Genomic DNA, 16609 nt, shown 5'->3' on the forward strand with positions numbered 1-16609 from the left:
TGGTATGACGTAGGGTCTCTGGTCGTTCTTGAGACGGCCAACAATGAAGGGGTGGAGTGGAGAAAGAAAGAAGGCAAACCACTGCAGGCGGCGATAAGATGCGGAGGCCAATTAATAACCGCGTCCAACGCCCGCAACCGTCCAACTAACGCGTCGCCCCTCAGCACCATCCATCAATGCTGACCTCCTCCGCCACCGCTCCCTCGGAGCATCCTCTCACATGTGCGAATGATGTTCCCCTCCAGGAGGCCTTTTTTGGCAGATGAGGAGCTGGGGAAGAAGGATGACGACCACCGCCTGCGGTCCAGTCCTGCATCGCCATGGCGTCCCAAGCAATGGAAGCCACCCCGACCGCGACGCTTCTTGCTAGGCATCCTGGCCCTGTATCTCCTCTACCTCTTCTTCAAGAATATGCCCACCGACCTGCTCCCTGCCCCCGAGCGATTTAGCCCAGAGCTCAGTCAAGCGCGACAGGCCGCATTGCAGCTACAACTACAGCGGGGACAGCAGCAGCAGCAGCAACTTCAATCTCCGCCATCTTCGCAAACGGGCCCCCCTGACCGAGACGAGAATGACGCAGCGCCCAAGGATGACCTCTATTATGATGGGAGGATCAACTTCTTCTCTTTGGCCAGATCTCTGCACCGGTTCCAAAGACCACAGTCGCGCTACGAAAGGACCCAAAGCCGCGCAGTCGTCTTCGCCGGCGCAAGCTTAAGCAGTGTCTCGGACCTTATTCCTCTGGCTTGTCAGATGGCCAGCCGAAGAGTCAACGAAGTGCACTTCGTGCTGATGGGAAGGGATGATGTGTCCATTGAAGGGATCCAACGAGTCAATGGCATTGATGATGCGGCGTGTCCAGTTAATTGGCATGGTATGTCTTTTGAAAACGTCTAGCTACGATTTCGCTGGCTTAATGTGCTGATGACTATCTGCTTCAGATGCTCGGCCCGATTACGCGCCATGGTCAACGGACGCTCGTATGGAGAGAGCTGTAGCCGCCAGCCTCAACTATATCCGATCCTATCTCCTTCCCCAAGTCATCCTCACACAAAGCGAGTCATGGGAGGATTCGTTCTTCTGGAAAGGCCTTCAAAGTAGAGTCCCCGAAATTGGGGTTCCTCATGTTGCTCTTAGTAGCGCGGCACGGGATCTTATGTGGGTGTCCACGCTCGACAGTAGCGCTCTTCGAGGTAAATCTACAGCTCCGGGGTACAATAACCGTGCTAATGGGTTCACCAGTCTGGAACGATATCCAAGTTGAAATCCTCATTCATGCTCCGCCCGAGTCCTCCGGATCTTTGATAAGGTTGATCCGGACATTACAAAACGCAGACTATCTGGGAGGATCGCCTATTCTAACCATAGAGCTTCCCCCTCAAGTAGATCCAGAACTTCTGCATTTCTTGCAGTCGATGAAATGGCTCCCTCACGCCTCTGGCAAGATTAACCTTCGCCGACGAATCCAGCCGCACGATATGGATTCTGCTGAGGCGTCCCTGAAAACCGTGGAGGCTTTCTATCCCAGAGATCCGGATCTGTCCCATGTGCTAGTGCTTTCTCCACAAACGGAACTGGCACCCTCATTCTATCATTATCTCGTATATACCATGCTCAGATACAAGCATTCAACTCGATCAAAGCAGTTGGCTACCAAGCTTCTGGGAATCTCACTCGAACTCCCATCCTCTCGTCTTACCGACAACGCACCCCTGGAACCACCAGAGGTGGACAATGACCAGTTTTCCGGTGCCGACAACAGCGAAGTGTTACCGCTCTTCCTCTGGGAAGCCCCGAACAGTAATGCGGCGCTGTATTTCGGCGACAAATGGGCCGAGTTCTATGACTTCCTCTCGAACCGCTTTGCTATCCAGGAGGCCATGGCGGAGGCTCCGCCTCAGGAAAAGCTCATTTCCAAGAAATACCCCGCTGTCATGGAGTATTTGTTAGAGTTTACCCGCGGACGAGGGTATTATTTACTTTACCCAACATTCCCCGCCAAGGGAACCTTCACTCTTGCGACGGTACACAACGAATTATACCATGCTCCCGAAGAGTTTGCTCAGGATAGCTCGTCGGATGTCCCGGAACCGTCACCCGAGGAGATAGATGACCCGGCCAAGCCTCTTACACCAGAGCCTGTTGAAGGGTTAGGAGTTGTTGAAAAGCCTCTGAGCCGGGCATCCACCGTGATGCCGCTTCTTGAACGATTCTCCTTGAATCTGCCGCGGATCGACTATCTCCCTCTACTGTCTTACAGTGGCCAGAGGGTCTCGGGCTTGGCCTATACCCAGGGCATCGAAGCCTACAGCAAGCTGTTCCGAGCGCGGTATGGAGGATGTTCGGATGGCGATTCCAGCCGGGAGACGGCTGTGGGGGGCCTGTTCTGTCTGGAGCGATGAGTAGTAGTAGCTGGGCGAGACGGCTCCCACGTAGTTAGGATAAGCTGTATAATATACCCCCATGTAATTTTGCTTGTTCATGTCGCGAGTGCGTGTTTGATGTTCGTAGATAAAGGCAGACGCTAGTGCCTGAGGCGCCGCTTCCATGGCATGCCATGGCTTGGCGGCGCCTCTTACATAATCAGGCGGTAGCTCCACCAGCAGCGCAACGCCCGAGCGGCGAACGAACAGAGAGCTCTCTCTGCCTCCCATCAACAACAAGCTTATAATCAGTCCCTACTTCATCGCCTGGAGTGTGAAGGCTTGCCCCATCAAAGCTTTCCACTCTTGCTATCGCCTTCTGCGGTCTCTATATATCCCGTCCACCCGCCTCTCCGAACCCACCCAGACACCTCGCCCTATATAACCCGTCAGACATGGCGCAAGACGGCGAGCGGTCAGCTCCCGCCGACAAGGGCAAGGGCAAGGTTGACGATGTCAAGGACTTGTCTGGCGGAAAGAAGACCAAGGCTGACGAGAAGCCACAAGCCGATGGAAAGAAGAACGAGGACGAGTCGGAAGGTACGTGACCTTACGAGTCTCCGGGCGGAGATGACCCGACGCCGCGTTCCATCCTGAGCTACCTGTGCGTTGGGAAAGGCACTGACATATCCGATCATTAGAAGAGCTTAACGAAGAAGACCAGCAGCTGAAAAATGAGCTGGAGATGCTTGTGGAGAGGCTGAAGGTACGGGAGAGCAGCCATTCTCTTGGTGTCCCGAGCGATGACGTTAACCTTCAACCTACCACTCTCTAGGAACCGGACACCACGTTGTACGTCCCTGCCTTGGACGCGATCAAGAACTTCATCAAGACTTCAACATCCTCTATGACTGCTGTCCCAAAGCCCCTGAAGTTCCTAAGACCGCACTACGATGAGCTCACGGGGCTTTATGACAAGTGGCCGGCCGGTCCGGTTAAGGTTCGCTCCCTGGCCTGCTGCCTGCAGACGATTGCACTCGGCTAACCACACAATGTTGCATGCAGGACTCGTTGGCCGACATGATTTCGGTCCTCGGAATGACCTACGGAGACGAGGAGAAGCTCGAGACCCTGAAGTACCGCCTGCTTACCAAGTCGGAGGACCTCGGCTCCTGGGGCCACGAATATATCAGACACCTGGCGCTGGAGATTGGTCAAGAGTACCAAAATCGACTCAACGCGGAGAAGGATGTGCAAGACTTGATTGATCTCGCGCTGTCTCTTGTTCCGTACTTCTTGGGCCACAATGCTGAAGCCGATGCCGTTGATTTGTTGAGTGAGCTTGAGATCATCGAGGAGATCCCGCGGTTTGTGGACGAAAACACCTACCCCAGGGTTTGCCTGTACATGGTCAGCATGGTCAACCTCCTCACATACCCGGAAGACCAGCAATTCCTTCGGACCGCCCACGAGATCTATGTTCGCTACAAGCAGCTCACCAAGGCCATCGTTCTTGCCATCCGCTTGAATGACACCGATCTCATCAAGAGTGATCTTAATGCCACCGAGGACAAGTCGATCAAGAAGCAGATGGCTTTCCTTATCTCCAGACAGCAAATATGGCTTGACCTTCCTGAGGAAGAGGAAGACCAGTCCTTCATGGACTGCTTGAACAACACTTCGATTCCCAAGCACTTCAAGTCCCTCGGAAAGGAGCTTAACATTCTTGATCCCCAGATGCCCGAGGATATCTACAAGACGCACCTGGAAAGCAGCCGCGGAGCTGGTCTCACTAATGTCGACTCCGCCAGGCACAACCTCGCCAGTGCCTTTGTCAACTCCTTCACAAATGCTGGGTATGGTAACGATAAGATGATGCTTGTCGAGGGCGATAAGGGCCCCTGGGTTTGGAAGACCAAGGACGATGGTATGCTGTCGACAACGGCTTCGATGGGTATGCTTTTGCACAGAGATGTTGAGGCTGGTCTGGATAAGATCGACAAGTACACTTATGCCTCGGAGGACCAGATCAAGGCCGGTGCATTGCTTTCTATCGGTATTCTCAACTCTGGTGTGCGGATAGACTCGGATCCCGCTCTGGCTCTCCTCAGTGACCCCGACAACCTGGAGGCTAAGAGCGTGCCCATGAGAGTTGCCTCTATCATGGGTCTTGGTCTGGCCTATGCCGGCTCCAACAAGGAGGAACTGCTCGAGGTCCTGCTCCCGATTGTTGAGGATGTTTCGACGGACATGCAGCTTTCGGCGATGGCGGCCGTGTCGCTGGGTCTTATCTTCGTTGGCTCCTCCAACCACCAAGTCAGTGAGGCCATCGCCACCACCCTGATGGATGAGGAACGGCAGAAGCACCTCAAGGACAAGTGGACCCGTTTCATGGCCCTTGGTCTGGCACTCCTGTACTTTGGCCGTCAGGAAGAGGTTGATGTTATCCTTGATATTCTCAAGGCTGTCGACCACCCTATGGCCAAGCCGACCTCGGTCCTCGCATCGGTGTGCGCGTGGGCTGGCACTGGCACTGTCCTGAAGCTCCAAGAACTTCTCCACATCTGCAACGACATCATCGACGAGGAGGATGACGAGAAGAAGGGCGATGAGCTCGTCCAGTCGTATGCTGTGCTTGGTCTGTCGCTCATTGCTATGGGAGAGGAGGTCGGACAGGACATGATCCTGAGACAATTTGGTCATCTCATGCACTACGGTGCCAGCAATATCCGGAAGGCGGTTCCCCTTGCCATGGGGTTGATCTCTCCCAGCAACCCTCAGATGAAGGTCTACGACACCTTGTCCAGATACAGCCACGACAATGACAACGATGTCGCCATCAACGCCATCTTCGCCATGGGTCTTTGCGGTGCCGGTACTAAGAACGCCCGACTGGCCCAATTGCTCCGCCAGCTGGCCAGCTACTACCACCGCGACCAGAACACGCTGTTCATGGTTCGCATCGCCCAGGGTCTGTTGCACATGGGCAAGGGCACAATGACCCTCAACCCCTTCCACACAGATCGCCAGGTCCTCTCGCGCGTTTCCGCGGCTGGCCTGCTTACCGTGCTCGTGTCTCTGATCGACGCCAAGCAATTCATTCTCGCCGAACACCACTACCTCCTCTACTTCCTCATCACCGCCATGTACCCCCGCTTCCTTGTCACGCTCGACGAAGACCTGCAGCCTCTCACCGTCAATGTACGGGTTGGACAGGCCGTGGATGTCGTTGGCCAAGCGGGTCGCCCCAAGACGATCACGGGATGGCAAACGCAAAGCACGCCGGTGCTCTTGTCTCACGGTGAGCGTGCGGAGCTCGAAGACGAGCAGTATATTCCTCTCAGCAGCACGCTGGAGGGCCTGGTCATCCTGCGCAAGGTAATTCTGCCCCACTATTTGGATCTCGTATCATGAAGCTAATGTCGTGACAGAACCCGGACTGGGAGAATCCCGCGTGAGTAAGATGATCTTTCGACACGAAGTATTGCGGATGGGTTGAGCGCAGGGAGGATTATAGCGCTCGGGTCTTTGGGTCTTAATGTATTCAGCATGAATTGGAAAATAGCATACACCATCGGTCATCGTGTTCAATCCATCTATTAGAGTGGCGGATATGACATGCATAGGTGGACCAATGCTAGTATGATCATCAGCTCTATCTAGTCTCTATACATCTGTAGAACTTATCCGTATATCCGTCCCAAAGCGGAAACTAGGGCATAGGGCAGGGCGCCATGACTTTTCCGCGTACCTTGACGGAACGCCCGACCCTCCAGCGCAACTTCAAGTCGGATCGGCCAGGACTGCTATCCGGTATACCGGGAAACGATACCTATTTTCTAGATCTGATCCAGCTATCGAACGCAGCCCGCCATGAAGCTCGACCCGAAAGCGATCCGCTACCTCACGTCCGAGGACTTCCGCGTTCTCTCCGCTGTACGCACGCCCCTCACCACCCCCGCCTTCTGTCCGCATGGTCGCAGCGTGTTGTCTGACGGCTAACAGACCCATTTTCTAGGTCGAGACCGGAAGTCGCAACCATGAGGTCGTGCCGACGCCTCTGATCGCTCAGATTGCGGGTCTCCGCGGTGGCAGCGGAGTGCACCGCGCCATCTCCAACCTAGCCAAGACCAACCTGATCGCCAAGGTGAAGAATGCGAAATGTACGTTATATATGCAGCTCCTGTCGCCTCTCCGGACCCCCGGCGATCCAATAAATCACATAACACATACTTATATACGATACTTACATACGCTTCCTATTCAGATGATGGCTACCGCCTCACCTACGGCGGACTGGACTACCTCGCGCTCAACGCCCACCAAAAGCAGAAATGCATCTACTCGGTCGGCAACCAGATCGGCGTGGGCAAGGAATCCGACATCATCGTGGTGGCCGCGCATGACGGCACTCAGCGCATCCTGAAAATCCACCGGCTGGGCCGCATCTCGTTCCGCACGGTCAAGACCAACCGCGACTACCTGCGCCACCGCAGCACCGGCTCCTGGATGTACATGTCGCGGCTGGCAGCGATGAAGGAATACGCGTTCATGAAGGCGCTCCGCGAGAACGACTTTTCCGTCCCCGAACCCATTGCCCAGAATCGTCACACCATCGTCATGAGTCTCATCGATGCGTTTCCGCTGCGCCAGATCTCGAAGGTCGCGAACCCGGCTGCCTTGTATGCGGAGTTGATGGATATGATTATCCGGTTGGCGCGGTTTGGGTTGATTCATGGTGATTTTAACGAGTTTAATATTCTGATTAAGGAGGAGGAGGATCCGGAGGCGAAGGGCAAGGGGCGCGAGGGTGAGGGGGATGAGGAAGATGTGAATGTTCGTCTCACGCCCGTCATGATCGATTTCCCGCAGATGGTGTCGATCGACCACGCCAACGCCGAGATGTACTTCGACCGCGACGTCAGCTGCATCAAACGCTATTTCCAGCGCAAGTTCCACTTCGTCAGTGATATCCCCGGTCCGACCTTCGCCAATGCGCGGAAACAGATGATTAAGAACCCTGGCAAGCGGCTGGATGTCGAGGTCGAGGCGTCGGGTTTCTCGAGGAAGATGGCGCGCGAGTTGGAGAAGTATATGGCGGAGGTGGGCGCGAATGGGGATAACGAGAAGGGAAGTGGCGATGAGGACGAAGATGAGGAGGATGAGGAGGACTATGGTTCTGAAGAAGAGGAGGGAGAGGAAGAAGAGCGTAACGCTGCTGAAGAAGATGTCCCACCCGCGCAGTCTGATGATGTCGCTCGGCGACTAGGGAACCTGCAGGTGTCGGATAGGCAGTAGGGTGGTTTTGTGTGTTTTTTTTGGTTTTTGTTTTTCTGGGCTAAAAAGTAAACGATAATGACCATGATGAATATAGAATTTTCACATCTTCCCTTGTCTTTTACCCTTAGTCTGTCAACTGATTTCAATGAACATGTAGAACCGTAGAAGTCAAGTAAGTGAGCGCGTGAGTGCCTCGGAAAGACCGACAGCACTACGGGCGCCGAGGCGGCCAACCGCGCAAAAGCAAAGTTCCGCCGCCGACGAATCCATCCAATCCATACATTGATTTATTCGTTCATTCAATCCAGCTTCCTCCCTCCACCACCTCCCCCTCCTCACCACCCCACCCATCTCCGTGCTCCGACAGAATTGGAGCACATCCATCCCACCAAGATGGTCCGCAAATTCTCCAAGTTCCCCAAGAAGGCCGCCGGATGGGTATCCCCCGCGGCGCCGCTGTCCGCGCGGAAGCAGGTATATCTGTGAGTGAACACCAATCCCAATCCCAATCTCAATCCCAATCCCAATCCCAATCCCCCTTCCTCTCTCTCCCTCCTCCCAATTCCAACCCCCACAATCAAGACCCCACCCCCCAAACACCTAACAGCGATAAATCCGCAGTCCCGAAACAACAATCGCCCTAATCCGCACACCCTTCCTCCCCCCCCGGTACGCCGCCTTCTACGTGCCTCTGAATTTCAACAAGCTGGATATCCGCGACTACCTGCAGCGGCTGTACGGGGTCGGGGTGTTGCGGGTGCGGTCGTTCGTCGAGCAGCAGAAGGTGACGCGCTTGCGTCCGCTGGGTAAATACGGCTATGGACGGTTGAGAAGGCCCGAGAGTAAGAAGAAGATGACGGTTGAGTTGAAGAATCCGTTTGTTTGGCCGGAGGTGCCGAAGGAGTTGGATGCGTATGTTTTCCTTTTCTTATTCATGCGTTTTTTTTTCTTTTCTTTCTTTTGGTTTGTGGGGTTGGGTGTGTGGCTGTTTTGATCATGATGGATGGATGGGTGGGTGGATGATGCTAACGATCTTTTCAAAAACAGCTGGGAGAAGGACCAATTCTTCAAGGCCGCCAAGTACCAAGAAAAGCTCCAGGACGGTCAGAAACCCGACGCCGCCACGAAGAGAGACGAGGATGGCGAGGCCGCGATGGCCGCCGAGGCCAAGAAGTTGTTGAGTGGTGAGAAGACTTGGAGGCCGACTTGGCAAGCCCTGGGGCTGAACTATGATCGGCCCGTTGTGGGGAAGAAGCGTCCGTGAGGGGGTTCTTGATGATTTGGGGGTTGGTATAAGGGGGGAAAAGATGAAGAGAGAGAGAGAGAGAGAGAGAGAGAGTGTGTGTGTGTGTGTGGGTGAGGGGGTGTGTTGATCTGGTCATGGAGGGAGAGATGATATTAGAGATGCTGGAAGTGGGTGAAACCAGGGTTAACCTACGGGTTACTTGGGGTCGTGGTCATGGTCGTGGTCATGGTCGTGGTCATGGTCGTTTGGACGTTGCTCGGATGGATTGATTGGTTTATCGATTGGTTCTGTTTCTGTTTCTGGTTCTGGTTCTTTAGATTGCTGGTTGGCTCTGATCTGATTACTTACCCTTCCCTTTCCCTGGACTGGGCTGTCTTATGTGATGTATGTGTATTATATTGTCCTGGTCGTATAAATACGATTTTTCTTATTCTGAGAGTTACTTCATCTATCTAATCCAGCCCAGCCTAGCCTAACCTGTGTTAGGGTTGATTAATAAAATAGGTTAGATGGTTTCTTTTTTTTTTTTTGTATGGGTGTTGGGTAAGTTAAGAGGATGGGATAGAGTATTCATTCTTTGTATGGGCGTTAATTCAGATGTATAATAGGTACTTTACTGTAGGTACGTAGTATGTTTATACCGAGACAGGAGTGCGATGGGATGGAAGGGGCATATATCAAACCCGCATCGTCAAAGAAAGTAAGTGGTCGCTGCGCTGAAACACGAAAATGAACCAAAATGGAAGGCCACACAGCACATCCATAAATACATAAATGCGGAGCAATTTGTGTTAACGCCCAACACCCTGGGAAAAAAAAAAAGAAGAAAGTAGAGAGAAGAAGACAGAAAAAGGAAAAAAGATTACAGTCGACTCTCGATGAAGTTCGTGTGCTGACCGGGCCAGTGCGCGTCTGGCCAGACCTGGCGGATGGCTTCCCAGATGTGTCTAACAGAACAGTATTAGCAAGTGTTGGTATAAACACGGAGATACGGTACTTACTTGACGTAAACGATTTCGAGCCCCTCGCTGACCTCCGTGGGCACATCCTTGACGTCTTTCCGGTTGTGCTGGGGCAGAAGGACGGATTTCACGCCGGCGCGGTGCGCGCCGATGAGCTTCTCCTTGATTCCGCCGACGGGCATCACTTTTCCGCGCAGGGATATTTCGCCGGTCATGGCCAGGCTGGGGGGCACGGCTTTGCCGGTGAATAGGGAGATCAGGCCGATGGTGTGGGCGAGGCCGGCGGAGGGGCCGTCCTTGGGGATGGCGCCGGAGGGGCAGTGGACGTGCAGGCTGCGGTTCTTCATAATGTCTTCGTTGGGATCGGCGGTCAGTCCGAGCTCGAAGGCGTGGGCTTTCACCCAGGTGAGGGCTACTTCGACGCTCTCCTTGAGCACGTCGCCTAGCTTGCCGGTGAGTTGGACGCGGCCGTTGCCGGGCATGTCTGCTACCTCGATGAAGAGGATGCTGCCTTGGCCGCCGGTGGAGTAAGCGACCAGGCCTGTGACAACGCCGGGGCGGCCGTGTTTCTCGGCGATTTCTTCGTCGAAGCGTTCGATGCCCAGGATGTCTTCTAGGTCGTCCATTGAGACGACTGGGTTGTAGGTGTCGAGCTTGTTGGTGTCCCCTGCATCTGCGAACTGGACGGCTTTGGATCGACAGACTGAGCCGAGTTCACGCTCGAGGTTCCGGACACCGGATTCTCTGGTGTATGAGGTGATGACTTTGTCGAGGACGTCGTCGGACAGAATGACCTGGCCGTCTGAGAGACCGTTCGCCCGGACCTGCTTGGGGACAAGATGTCTCTTGGCGATATGGCGCTTCTCGACGGTTGTGTAGCCGGACAGCGAGATGGTCTCCATGCGGTCGAGAAGTGGTGCGGGGATGGTGTCCAGGGAGTTGGCGGTGGCGATGAAGAGCACCTTGCTCAAGTCGATGGGGATGTTGATGTAGTGATCCGAGAACGTGTGGTTTTGCTCAGGGTCCAAGACCTCGAGCATTGCTGCGGACGGGTCACCCTGGAAATTGGCTCCGCCGACTTTGTCGATTTCATCGAGCAAGAACACCGGGTTGGCGACCCCAACTTTCTTGAGGCCGCTGACGATCAATCCGGGCATTGCGGCCACGTAGGTTCTGCGATGACCTCTGATTTCGGCCTCGTCTCTGACACCACCCAGGGAGATTCGGTGGAACTTGCGGCCCAGAGAGGCGGCGACGGACCGTGCCAGGCTTGTCTTTCCGGTGCCAGGGGGGCCGACGAGCAGGAGGATCGGTGACTTGTCGCCCATGCGTCGGGACTTCAGGAGATGTAGTTTCGTCTCAATGGCGACCCGGTCCGATTCGGAAACATCGGGAATGTCCTTCTCGAGGTCGTTTCGCTCGGAGGCATCGAGCTCCTTCGACAAGGTCTCGATCTGGCGTTGGACGTCCTGGTTGGTGGATTGTTTGAGTCGCAGGACCGCCAAGTACTCGAGAAGCCGCTTCTTGATCTTCTCTAGCCCGTAGTGATCATCGTCTAATTGCTTTCTCGCCTTCTTCAGGGTTTCCGGTCCCAGCTGGTCCTCAGTAACCTTGACCCATGGGATATCGGCAATGTTCTCGAGGTACGACCTGCACACGCCATACTCCGCATTTGCCGGATTCATCTTGCGAAGACGGCGGAGTTCCTTGTCAGCAACCTTCCTGGCCTCGGGACTAAGCTGGGCCTCCTGCAGTCGCTGCTGGAGCTCGTCGACTTCATTGGATTCCTTCTCGTCGCCATCATTGCTTCGGTTGGGTGTTGCGCCCGGTGGCGTCAGACCGCTCAGGCCAGCCATAGCTCTTCTTGCCAGAATCTCGCGGTCACGGGGATCGATCTGGCTAATGTCAAAACCAGAGCTGGGGAAGCTGTTCGTAGTAATTGTAGTAACCTTCACGTTACTCTTGATGTTCTGCAGTTGTCTGCTCAGAACCTCGACGACCCGTTCCAGCCTGACCTTGACATCCAGCGACGCCAGAATGCGAAGCTTCTCTTCAAATCCGGCATCGGAGATATCCGCCATAAAGTCAGCCAGGCGACCTGCGTGGGAGACATCAGACTTGGTTATGAACAGTTCGATTTTCCGGGCGATGAGGGGCGGCACGCGGATCCCTGGAGAGGGGAGTAGCGAAGAGAGGCGCAGCAAGGTGAGAAGCTCGCGAGAGAGCTGTCGAAGCTGCTGGAACAATTCAACGGATTCGGGGTCGCCAGACACTGTTTCTAGAAGCACAGGTCAGTCGATGTTCCAGGCAGGGGTAGCAATAGTAATTAGCGAGGGTTGTGATTACTGACCTTTCTCGTCATGAACAAGAGCTTCGGCTTCGAAGAAGGGCCTTTCTTTCAGGATCCTCCGGATGGTGAATCGTTGCACTCCCTGAACCACAAGAGACGGCTCGGAATAGGCGCGGCGCTGGATGCCAACCACCCTGCCAACGGTACCATGGCGGAAGAGATCCTCCTTCCTTGCCTGTCCAGCATCAATCATATCATATTCCTCCCTCCTTTCTTCATCAAGGTTTCCGTCCTCGAGCAGTCGTTGGCCGTCCTTGCTCAGGAACGGCGAGCTAAGGGGGACGCATCCGAAGGTGATGACGGTTCCATCCCGTTTGGCGGCAGCCGATCGATCGACTATAGTCGACAGGAGGTTGGCCAGATCAGGACGGTTAGAGACGGGGATGCGGAGGGTGGCGCCAGGGAGCAAGACCGATCCTTTGGGCAGCGGAACCAACGCGAGTTTCGTCGTTCTACCGCTGTTGGAACCCATCTCGGTATAGTAGGTGGATCAGGAGCAAGACAGTTGAGTAGATGTGGCGAACAAAACAACGGGGATGGGGTGGAATGATACTGGGATGGGGGTGTCGTCAGGATAGACGGCAGTAGGAGGAGGACAGGCAGACGGGGGCAAGGAGACAGCGCACAGGGCTGATGAGGCGGTCGGGTTATAAGGCGACTGGCTGGCAGGTCCAGAACCCCATAGATGGAGGCGTGACTGCGAGTCTGGGGAGGAGATCCCAAGATAAGCGCCCGTCCGAAGCCGAGGTTCGCACGGGGCGACGTCAGTCCCCGGACCGGAAACCGGAGCATCGCTGTGGACCTCAACTGCAAACTGACAGCCTGCCCTTGCTGGATACTGCTTTTTTTAGATTTAAGGTCACTTCACCTCGACCCTGGACCCCTTGATGAAAAAAAACCCCCGACTTTCTATACGAAGAACTCTCCAGGTTCGGCCAAAACCCCCGACCAGAGAACCAAAGCGGTGTGTCCTCGGTAAGATTACCACCGCCCCTTACCACGCCGACGTCGGAAGTCGTGTGACCAGCGCCCGATCGGCGTAAAATACGGAATCCGGACTGCAGGCAGTTCATTGCCGATGATCTGATCCCGCGCTGCATCTGGAAACTGGAAAGATCCTCAGCTTTGCGGCATTACTATTGCGTGTTGCCAGTACTATCTCCCTCCACCCCGTCTCTCGTTGTCTTTTTGAGGTATTTTGAGACATCTCAACGCAGACCTCAACCCAAATCTCTTTCTCGATCCCCCCCCAATTCCTCCCCTCCGTCTCATACATACAACAAAGATCGTCGCCATGGCTGCTGCCCCGCCTTCCGTCTCTGACCCCTCCTCGCGCAAAACGTTCACTATCGGCACGCGCAAGTCGAAGCTCGCCCTGCTTCAGACGGATCTGGTCCAGGCGGCCCTCCAAGCCAGATGGCCCGAGTACGAATTCAAGATCCACTCGCGGGAGACTGCAGGCGACCAGAACACCACCATCGCTCTCCGTGACTTCACAACCAAGAACCTATGGACCCAGGAACTGGAGGACCTTCTGATTGCCGGCCATGTCGACTTCATTGTACACTCTCTGAAGGGTTGGTTTATCCTGCGGCGTATACAACCTTACTGTACAAGAAAGTGAACTAACAATTCTCGTGAAATCTCAGATGTACCGACTCTTCTCCCCGACTCATGCACGCTCGGCCCGATGATGGATCGCGAGGATACGAGAGACGTCCTGGTCATTAAGAAGGGACTGCCCAACATGAGTCTGGCTGAGCTGCCCGCCGGCTCCGTCGTGGGTACCTCCTCCATCCGTCGTACCGCCCAGCTCGCTCGCCGGTACCCCCACCTGAAGGTCATGGATGTGCGCGGTAACATCGGGACTCGTCTGTCGAAGCTGGATGCTGAGGATGGTCCTTTCACTTGTCTCATTCTTGCAGCCGCTGGTCTGCTGAGACTGGACCTGGGCGATCGTATCTCCAGCTATCTGGACTCGAAGAACGCGGGAATGCTGTATGCCGTCGGACAGGGCGCCCTGGGCATCGAAATCCGTAAGGATGACCAGGCTGTGGTGGATATGTTGAAGAACATTGGCAACAAGGAGACGACCTTTGCCTGCTTGGCGGAGCGGAGCCTCCTGCGTACGCTCGAGGGTGGTTGCAGTGCCCCGTTGGGTGTGGAGTCGGAGTGGATTCAGGCTGCTGATGGATCGTCGAAGTTGAGGATGCGGTCGGTTGTGGTCAGCGTGGATGGTAGTGAGAGCGCGGAGGTTGAGGTTGATGGGGCTGTGGACTCGAATGAGTCTGCGGAGGAGTTCGGCGTTACGGTGGCCAAGGCGCTGGTTGAGAAGGGCGCAGGGAAGATCCTGGAGGAGATCCAGCGGAACAAGCAGACACAGACTGCTTAAATCGAGTCGATGCGGTATGATTCATGCTGAGTGGTGGAGATGCTGGTCTTCTTCACAAGAAGATATGATGGACATGGTTAGACGGATACCCCATACAGAAAAGAAAAGTGTATAGAACCTCTTCATGACTACCTGCCAATTATTAAATCGGTCTCCTATGAAGGAATCGTATGGATTTATCTCCTTAGTCTTGGTTTTCTATGTCTTTTTTTAGGAGACAGACATTTTTGTGCTAGCATTCTATATCACATCGCGGAACTAGATGGTGGAGAGCTGGGTATGGGGACCCTAAATGGTCGAGTAAAAGCAGAGAATGCTTTATTAAATTCATGGCTATATTGGCAGTGCATCAAGTCATCAACATACTATTAACCTCTATTCAGCGTGTTTCCCGAGCCTCTCGGGTTCGCTTCTTTGAACTCGTCCCACTCTCTGGCTTTCATCGTCTCTTGATCAGCTATGTCGAAGTCATCTTCATCTACCTCCGGCTTTATACCCGATTTCTCCCCGCCGCCCTCAATGACGTTGCCTCTTCTGTGCTCTTCCTCGAGATATTCATCGATTGTCATCGTGGGGAGATTGTGTCCGGATCTGAAGACGCCCTGCTGAAGCTGTGTTCTGCGATCGAGCAGCGTAAACGGCTGCATTGGCTTGCCCTCCTTACTCAAGATAGGCCCGAACTTCCCTCCTCTTAGAAGCTCCGCAATGGGCCGATCCAGCCGCTCAGAATAGCTCGAGTCCTTTGTCTCGCCTCTTCTCCTCGCATCATCCTCCAGGGCCTGCGTGGGTGTCGGAGCCGCACGGCGGAAGTTCGAGAGCATTGTCAACTCCTGTGACAGCAGATCCACCGACTGGAACGCCTGGTGGATGTAAAGGTCGATCTCCGCGAGATAAAGCTTCCGGACATCCTCGTCGTCGGCTTGTAGTCGGCTTTGGTTATTGGTAAAGTACTTGATCATCGGGTGTAAGCAAAGCAGCCTGGTAGCCGGAAGCAGGGGTTATCCCACCTCAAGTTTCTGCTTCAGCTCCTTCTCCTCCTTGAACCGGTTGATCTTCACCTCCCTGCGGGTCGCGGCGTCGTTGGTCGTGGTCAGGGAAAACGAGGTAGGATTCGCGGCGTAACGTTCGTAAAGCTTCTTGTCCTTCTCATTCAGAATATCGTAATCGTCGAGTCGGCCGAGGAATCGTTCGTATTGCGCGAGCGCGCGTTGGAGGGAGGCTTCGCGGTCGGAGCTGTAGGAGCGCTGGAGGAGGTCCGCGAGGAGATACTCCACCGTTAGGTATCTGCGGAGACGAGAAGAACGAGCATCGTATCAGCACAAATCCGACGCAGCTGGATATCAATGGGACGGGGGGGGGTCCGGTTACTGGATATCTGTCGTGGAAATGTCCTCCAGCGGTTCATTCGAGCTGAACAGGGCCAGCAAGCCCACTTGTCGCTGACACTCCTCGAGCTTGGCTATTGTTGCGCTGACATCACTGCGATAGGCGTCGGTGTTGCTGTCGGGGCGCACCTCCAACGCCGCCTTCTCGGCTTTCGCGTCCGTGAACAACGTCCGGAGATTCTGCGGCTGCTCCATGGCGAGGCGATGTTTCACGGAATCCAACCTGGGGTGTTGATGCTGTACGATCTGGAACTTAAACTGGAAAGCTCCGCGGGGACGGCCGATCGACCGGGCGGCAGAAATATTAATTGTTGGGTCTCCCGCCCTGCCCCGCATTCGTGTCGAGGACCGAACTATCATGAAGTATATATATATACTATATATATATGATATATACGTATATCGTTGGTCTCGGCTCATGGGCAACTTGAAATTATTCACGGAGGGATTGCATTATTGTCATGTTGAATGTAGATGCTGTGGAATAATGCATTGACTGGAAACTGGAACTCAGGCCCTCAATATGCCTCACACAAGCAACTGCTTGTTTGTCCCCCGTTTGCGCCAGGCCCAGTGCATGCCGTGCTACAATTACTACTATTCACCCTTTCTACATTCAGCCCCCTCACTT

At 54.6% G+C, this 16609-nt stretch overlaps 6 protein-coding genes across 6 annotated transcripts; 4 read left to right on the plus strand and 2 right to left on the minus strand.

Annotated features, from left to right (window-relative positions):
* The first annotated feature begins 173 nt into the window (after positions 1-173).
* BO70DRAFT_386677 (uncharacterized protein) lies at positions 174-6017 on the plus strand. The gene is made up of 9 exons (XM_025545842.1): positions 174-874; positions 942-1193; positions 1243-1382; positions 1413-2340; positions 2817-2963; positions 3065-3129; positions 3199-3363; positions 3429-5741; positions 5795-6017. The coding sequence occupies exons 1-9, from the start codon at positions 229-231 to the stop codon at positions 5819-5821; spliced, it is 4683 nt and encodes a 1560-aa protein (XP_025400256.1). The 5' UTR covers positions 174-228; the 3' UTR covers positions 5822-6017.
* A 143-nt stretch (positions 6018-6160) lies between these two features.
* Positions 6161-7780, plus strand: BO70DRAFT_428504 (protein kinase RIO2). The gene is made up of 3 exons (XM_025547980.1): positions 6161-6299; positions 6382-6526; positions 6631-7780. The coding sequence occupies exons 1-3, from the start codon at positions 6237-6239 to the stop codon at positions 7659-7661; spliced, it is 1239 nt and encodes a 412-aa protein (XP_025400257.1). The 5' UTR covers positions 6161-6236; the 3' UTR covers positions 7662-7780.
* Positions 7781-7951: 171 nt separating this feature from the next.
* On the plus strand, positions 7952-9327 carry BO70DRAFT_361301 (mitochondrial 54S ribosomal protein uL23m). The gene is made up of 3 exons (XM_025543013.1): positions 7952-8125; positions 8265-8555; positions 8691-9327. The coding sequence occupies exons 1-3, from the start codon at positions 8037-8039 to the stop codon at positions 8905-8907; spliced, it is 597 nt and encodes a 198-aa protein (XP_025400258.1). The 5' UTR covers positions 7952-8036; the 3' UTR covers positions 8908-9327.
* Positions 9328-9472: 145 nt separating this feature from the next.
* On the minus strand, positions 9473-12870 carry BO70DRAFT_428506 (putative LON domain serine protease). The gene is made up of 3 exons (XM_025547981.1): positions 12202-12870; positions 9891-12129; positions 9473-9836 (listed from the first exon to the last, which is right to left on the minus strand). The coding sequence occupies exons 1-3, from the start codon at positions 12671-12673 to the stop codon at positions 9752-9754; spliced, it is 2796 nt and encodes a 931-aa protein (XP_025400259.1). The 5' UTR covers positions 12674-12870; the 3' UTR covers positions 9473-9751.
* Positions 12871-13191: 321 nt separating this feature from the next.
* Positions 13192-14581, plus strand: BO70DRAFT_313253 (porphobilinogen deaminase; the record flags this gene model as incomplete). The annotated part of the gene is made up of 2 exons (XM_025540239.1): positions 13192-13778; positions 13851-14581. Coding segments are annotated over exons 1-2 (1014 nt in total), but the record flags the coding sequence as incomplete, so codon positions are not given.
* A 293-nt stretch (positions 14582-14874) lies between these two features.
* Positions 14875-16241, minus strand: BO70DRAFT_361305 (IGBP1/TAP42 family protein). The gene is made up of 3 exons (XM_025543014.1): positions 15962-16241; positions 15601-15877; positions 14875-15543 (listed from the first exon to the last, which is right to left on the minus strand). The coding sequence occupies exons 1-3, from the start codon at positions 16171-16173 to the stop codon at positions 14962-14964; spliced, it is 1071 nt and encodes a 356-aa protein (XP_025400261.1). The 5' UTR covers positions 16174-16241; the 3' UTR covers positions 14875-14961.
* Positions 16242-16609: the final 368 nt, after the last annotated feature.

The sequence above is a fragment of the Aspergillus heteromorphus genome, assembly GCF_003184545.1.
Source record: "Aspergillus heteromorphus CBS 117.55 chromosome Unknown BO70scaffold_9, whole genome shotgun sequence".
NCBI lineage: Eukaryota > Fungi > Ascomycota > Eurotiomycetes > Eurotiales > Aspergillaceae > Aspergillus > Aspergillus heteromorphus.

Excerpts from the sequence above, each read along its gene's own strand:
- BO70DRAFT_386677 (XM_025545842.1), top strand. The coding sequence starts at position 229 with ATGATGTTCCCCTCCAGGAGGCCTTTTTTGGCAGATGAGGAGCTGGGG. Across the intron at positions 875-941 it reads GTGTCCAGTTAATTGGCATG|ATGCTCGGCCCGATTACGCG; the intron begins GTATGTCTTTTG and ends TATCTGCTTCAG. Across the intron at positions 2,341-2,816 it reads CCGAGCGCGGTATGGAGGAT|ACATGGCGCAAGACGGCGAG; the intron begins GTTCGGATGGCG and ends ATAACCCGTCAG.
- BO70DRAFT_428504 (XM_025547980.1), top strand. The coding sequence starts at position 6,237 with ATGAAGCTCGACCCGAAAGCGATCCGCTACCTCACGTCCGAGGACTTC. Across the intron at positions 6,300-6,381 it reads ACTTCCGCGTTCTCTCCGCT|GTCGAGACCGGAAGTCGCAA; the intron begins GTACGCACGCCC and ends CCCATTTTCTAG. Across the intron at positions 6,527-6,630 it reads CAAGGTGAAGAATGCGAAAT|ATGATGGCTACCGCCTCACC; the intron begins GTACGTTATATA and ends CTTCCTATTCAG.
- BO70DRAFT_361301 (XM_025543013.1), top strand. The coding sequence starts at position 8,037 with ATGGTCCGCAAATTCTCCAAGTTCCCCAAGAAGGCCGCCGGATGGGTA. Across the intron at positions 8,126-8,264 it reads GCGCGGAAGCAGGTATATCT|TCCCGAAACAACAATCGCCC; the intron begins GTGAGTGAACAC and ends ATAAATCCGCAG. Across the intron at positions 8,556-8,690 it reads GTGCCGAAGGAGTTGGATGC|CTGGGAGAAGGACCAATTCT; the intron begins GTATGTTTTCCT and ends TTTCAAAAACAG.
- BO70DRAFT_428506 (XM_025547981.1), bottom strand. The coding sequence starts at position 12,673 with ATGGGTTCCAACAGCGGTAGAACGACGAAACTCGCGTTGGTTCCGCTG. Across the intron at positions 12,130-12,201 it reads TCTTGTTCATGACGAGAAAG|AAACAGTGTCTGGCGACCCC; the intron begins GTCAGTAATCAC and ends CTGTGCTTCTAG. Across the intron at positions 9,837-9,890 it reads CTCGAAATCGTTTACGTCAA|ACACATCTGGGAAGCCATCC; the intron begins GTAAGTACCGTA and ends CTGTTCTGTTAG.
- BO70DRAFT_361305 (XM_025543014.1), bottom strand. The coding sequence starts at position 16,173 with ATGGAGCAGCCGCAGAATCTCCGGACGTTGTTCACGGACGCGAAAGCC. Across the intron at positions 15,878-15,961 it reads ATTTCCACGACAGATATCCA|ATACCTAACGGTGGAGTATC; the intron begins GTAACCGGACCC and ends TCGTCTCCGCAG. Across the intron at positions 15,544-15,600 it reads AGCTGAAGCAGAAACTTGAG|TACTTTACCAATAACCAAAG; the intron begins GTGGGATAACCC and ends CCGATGATCAAG.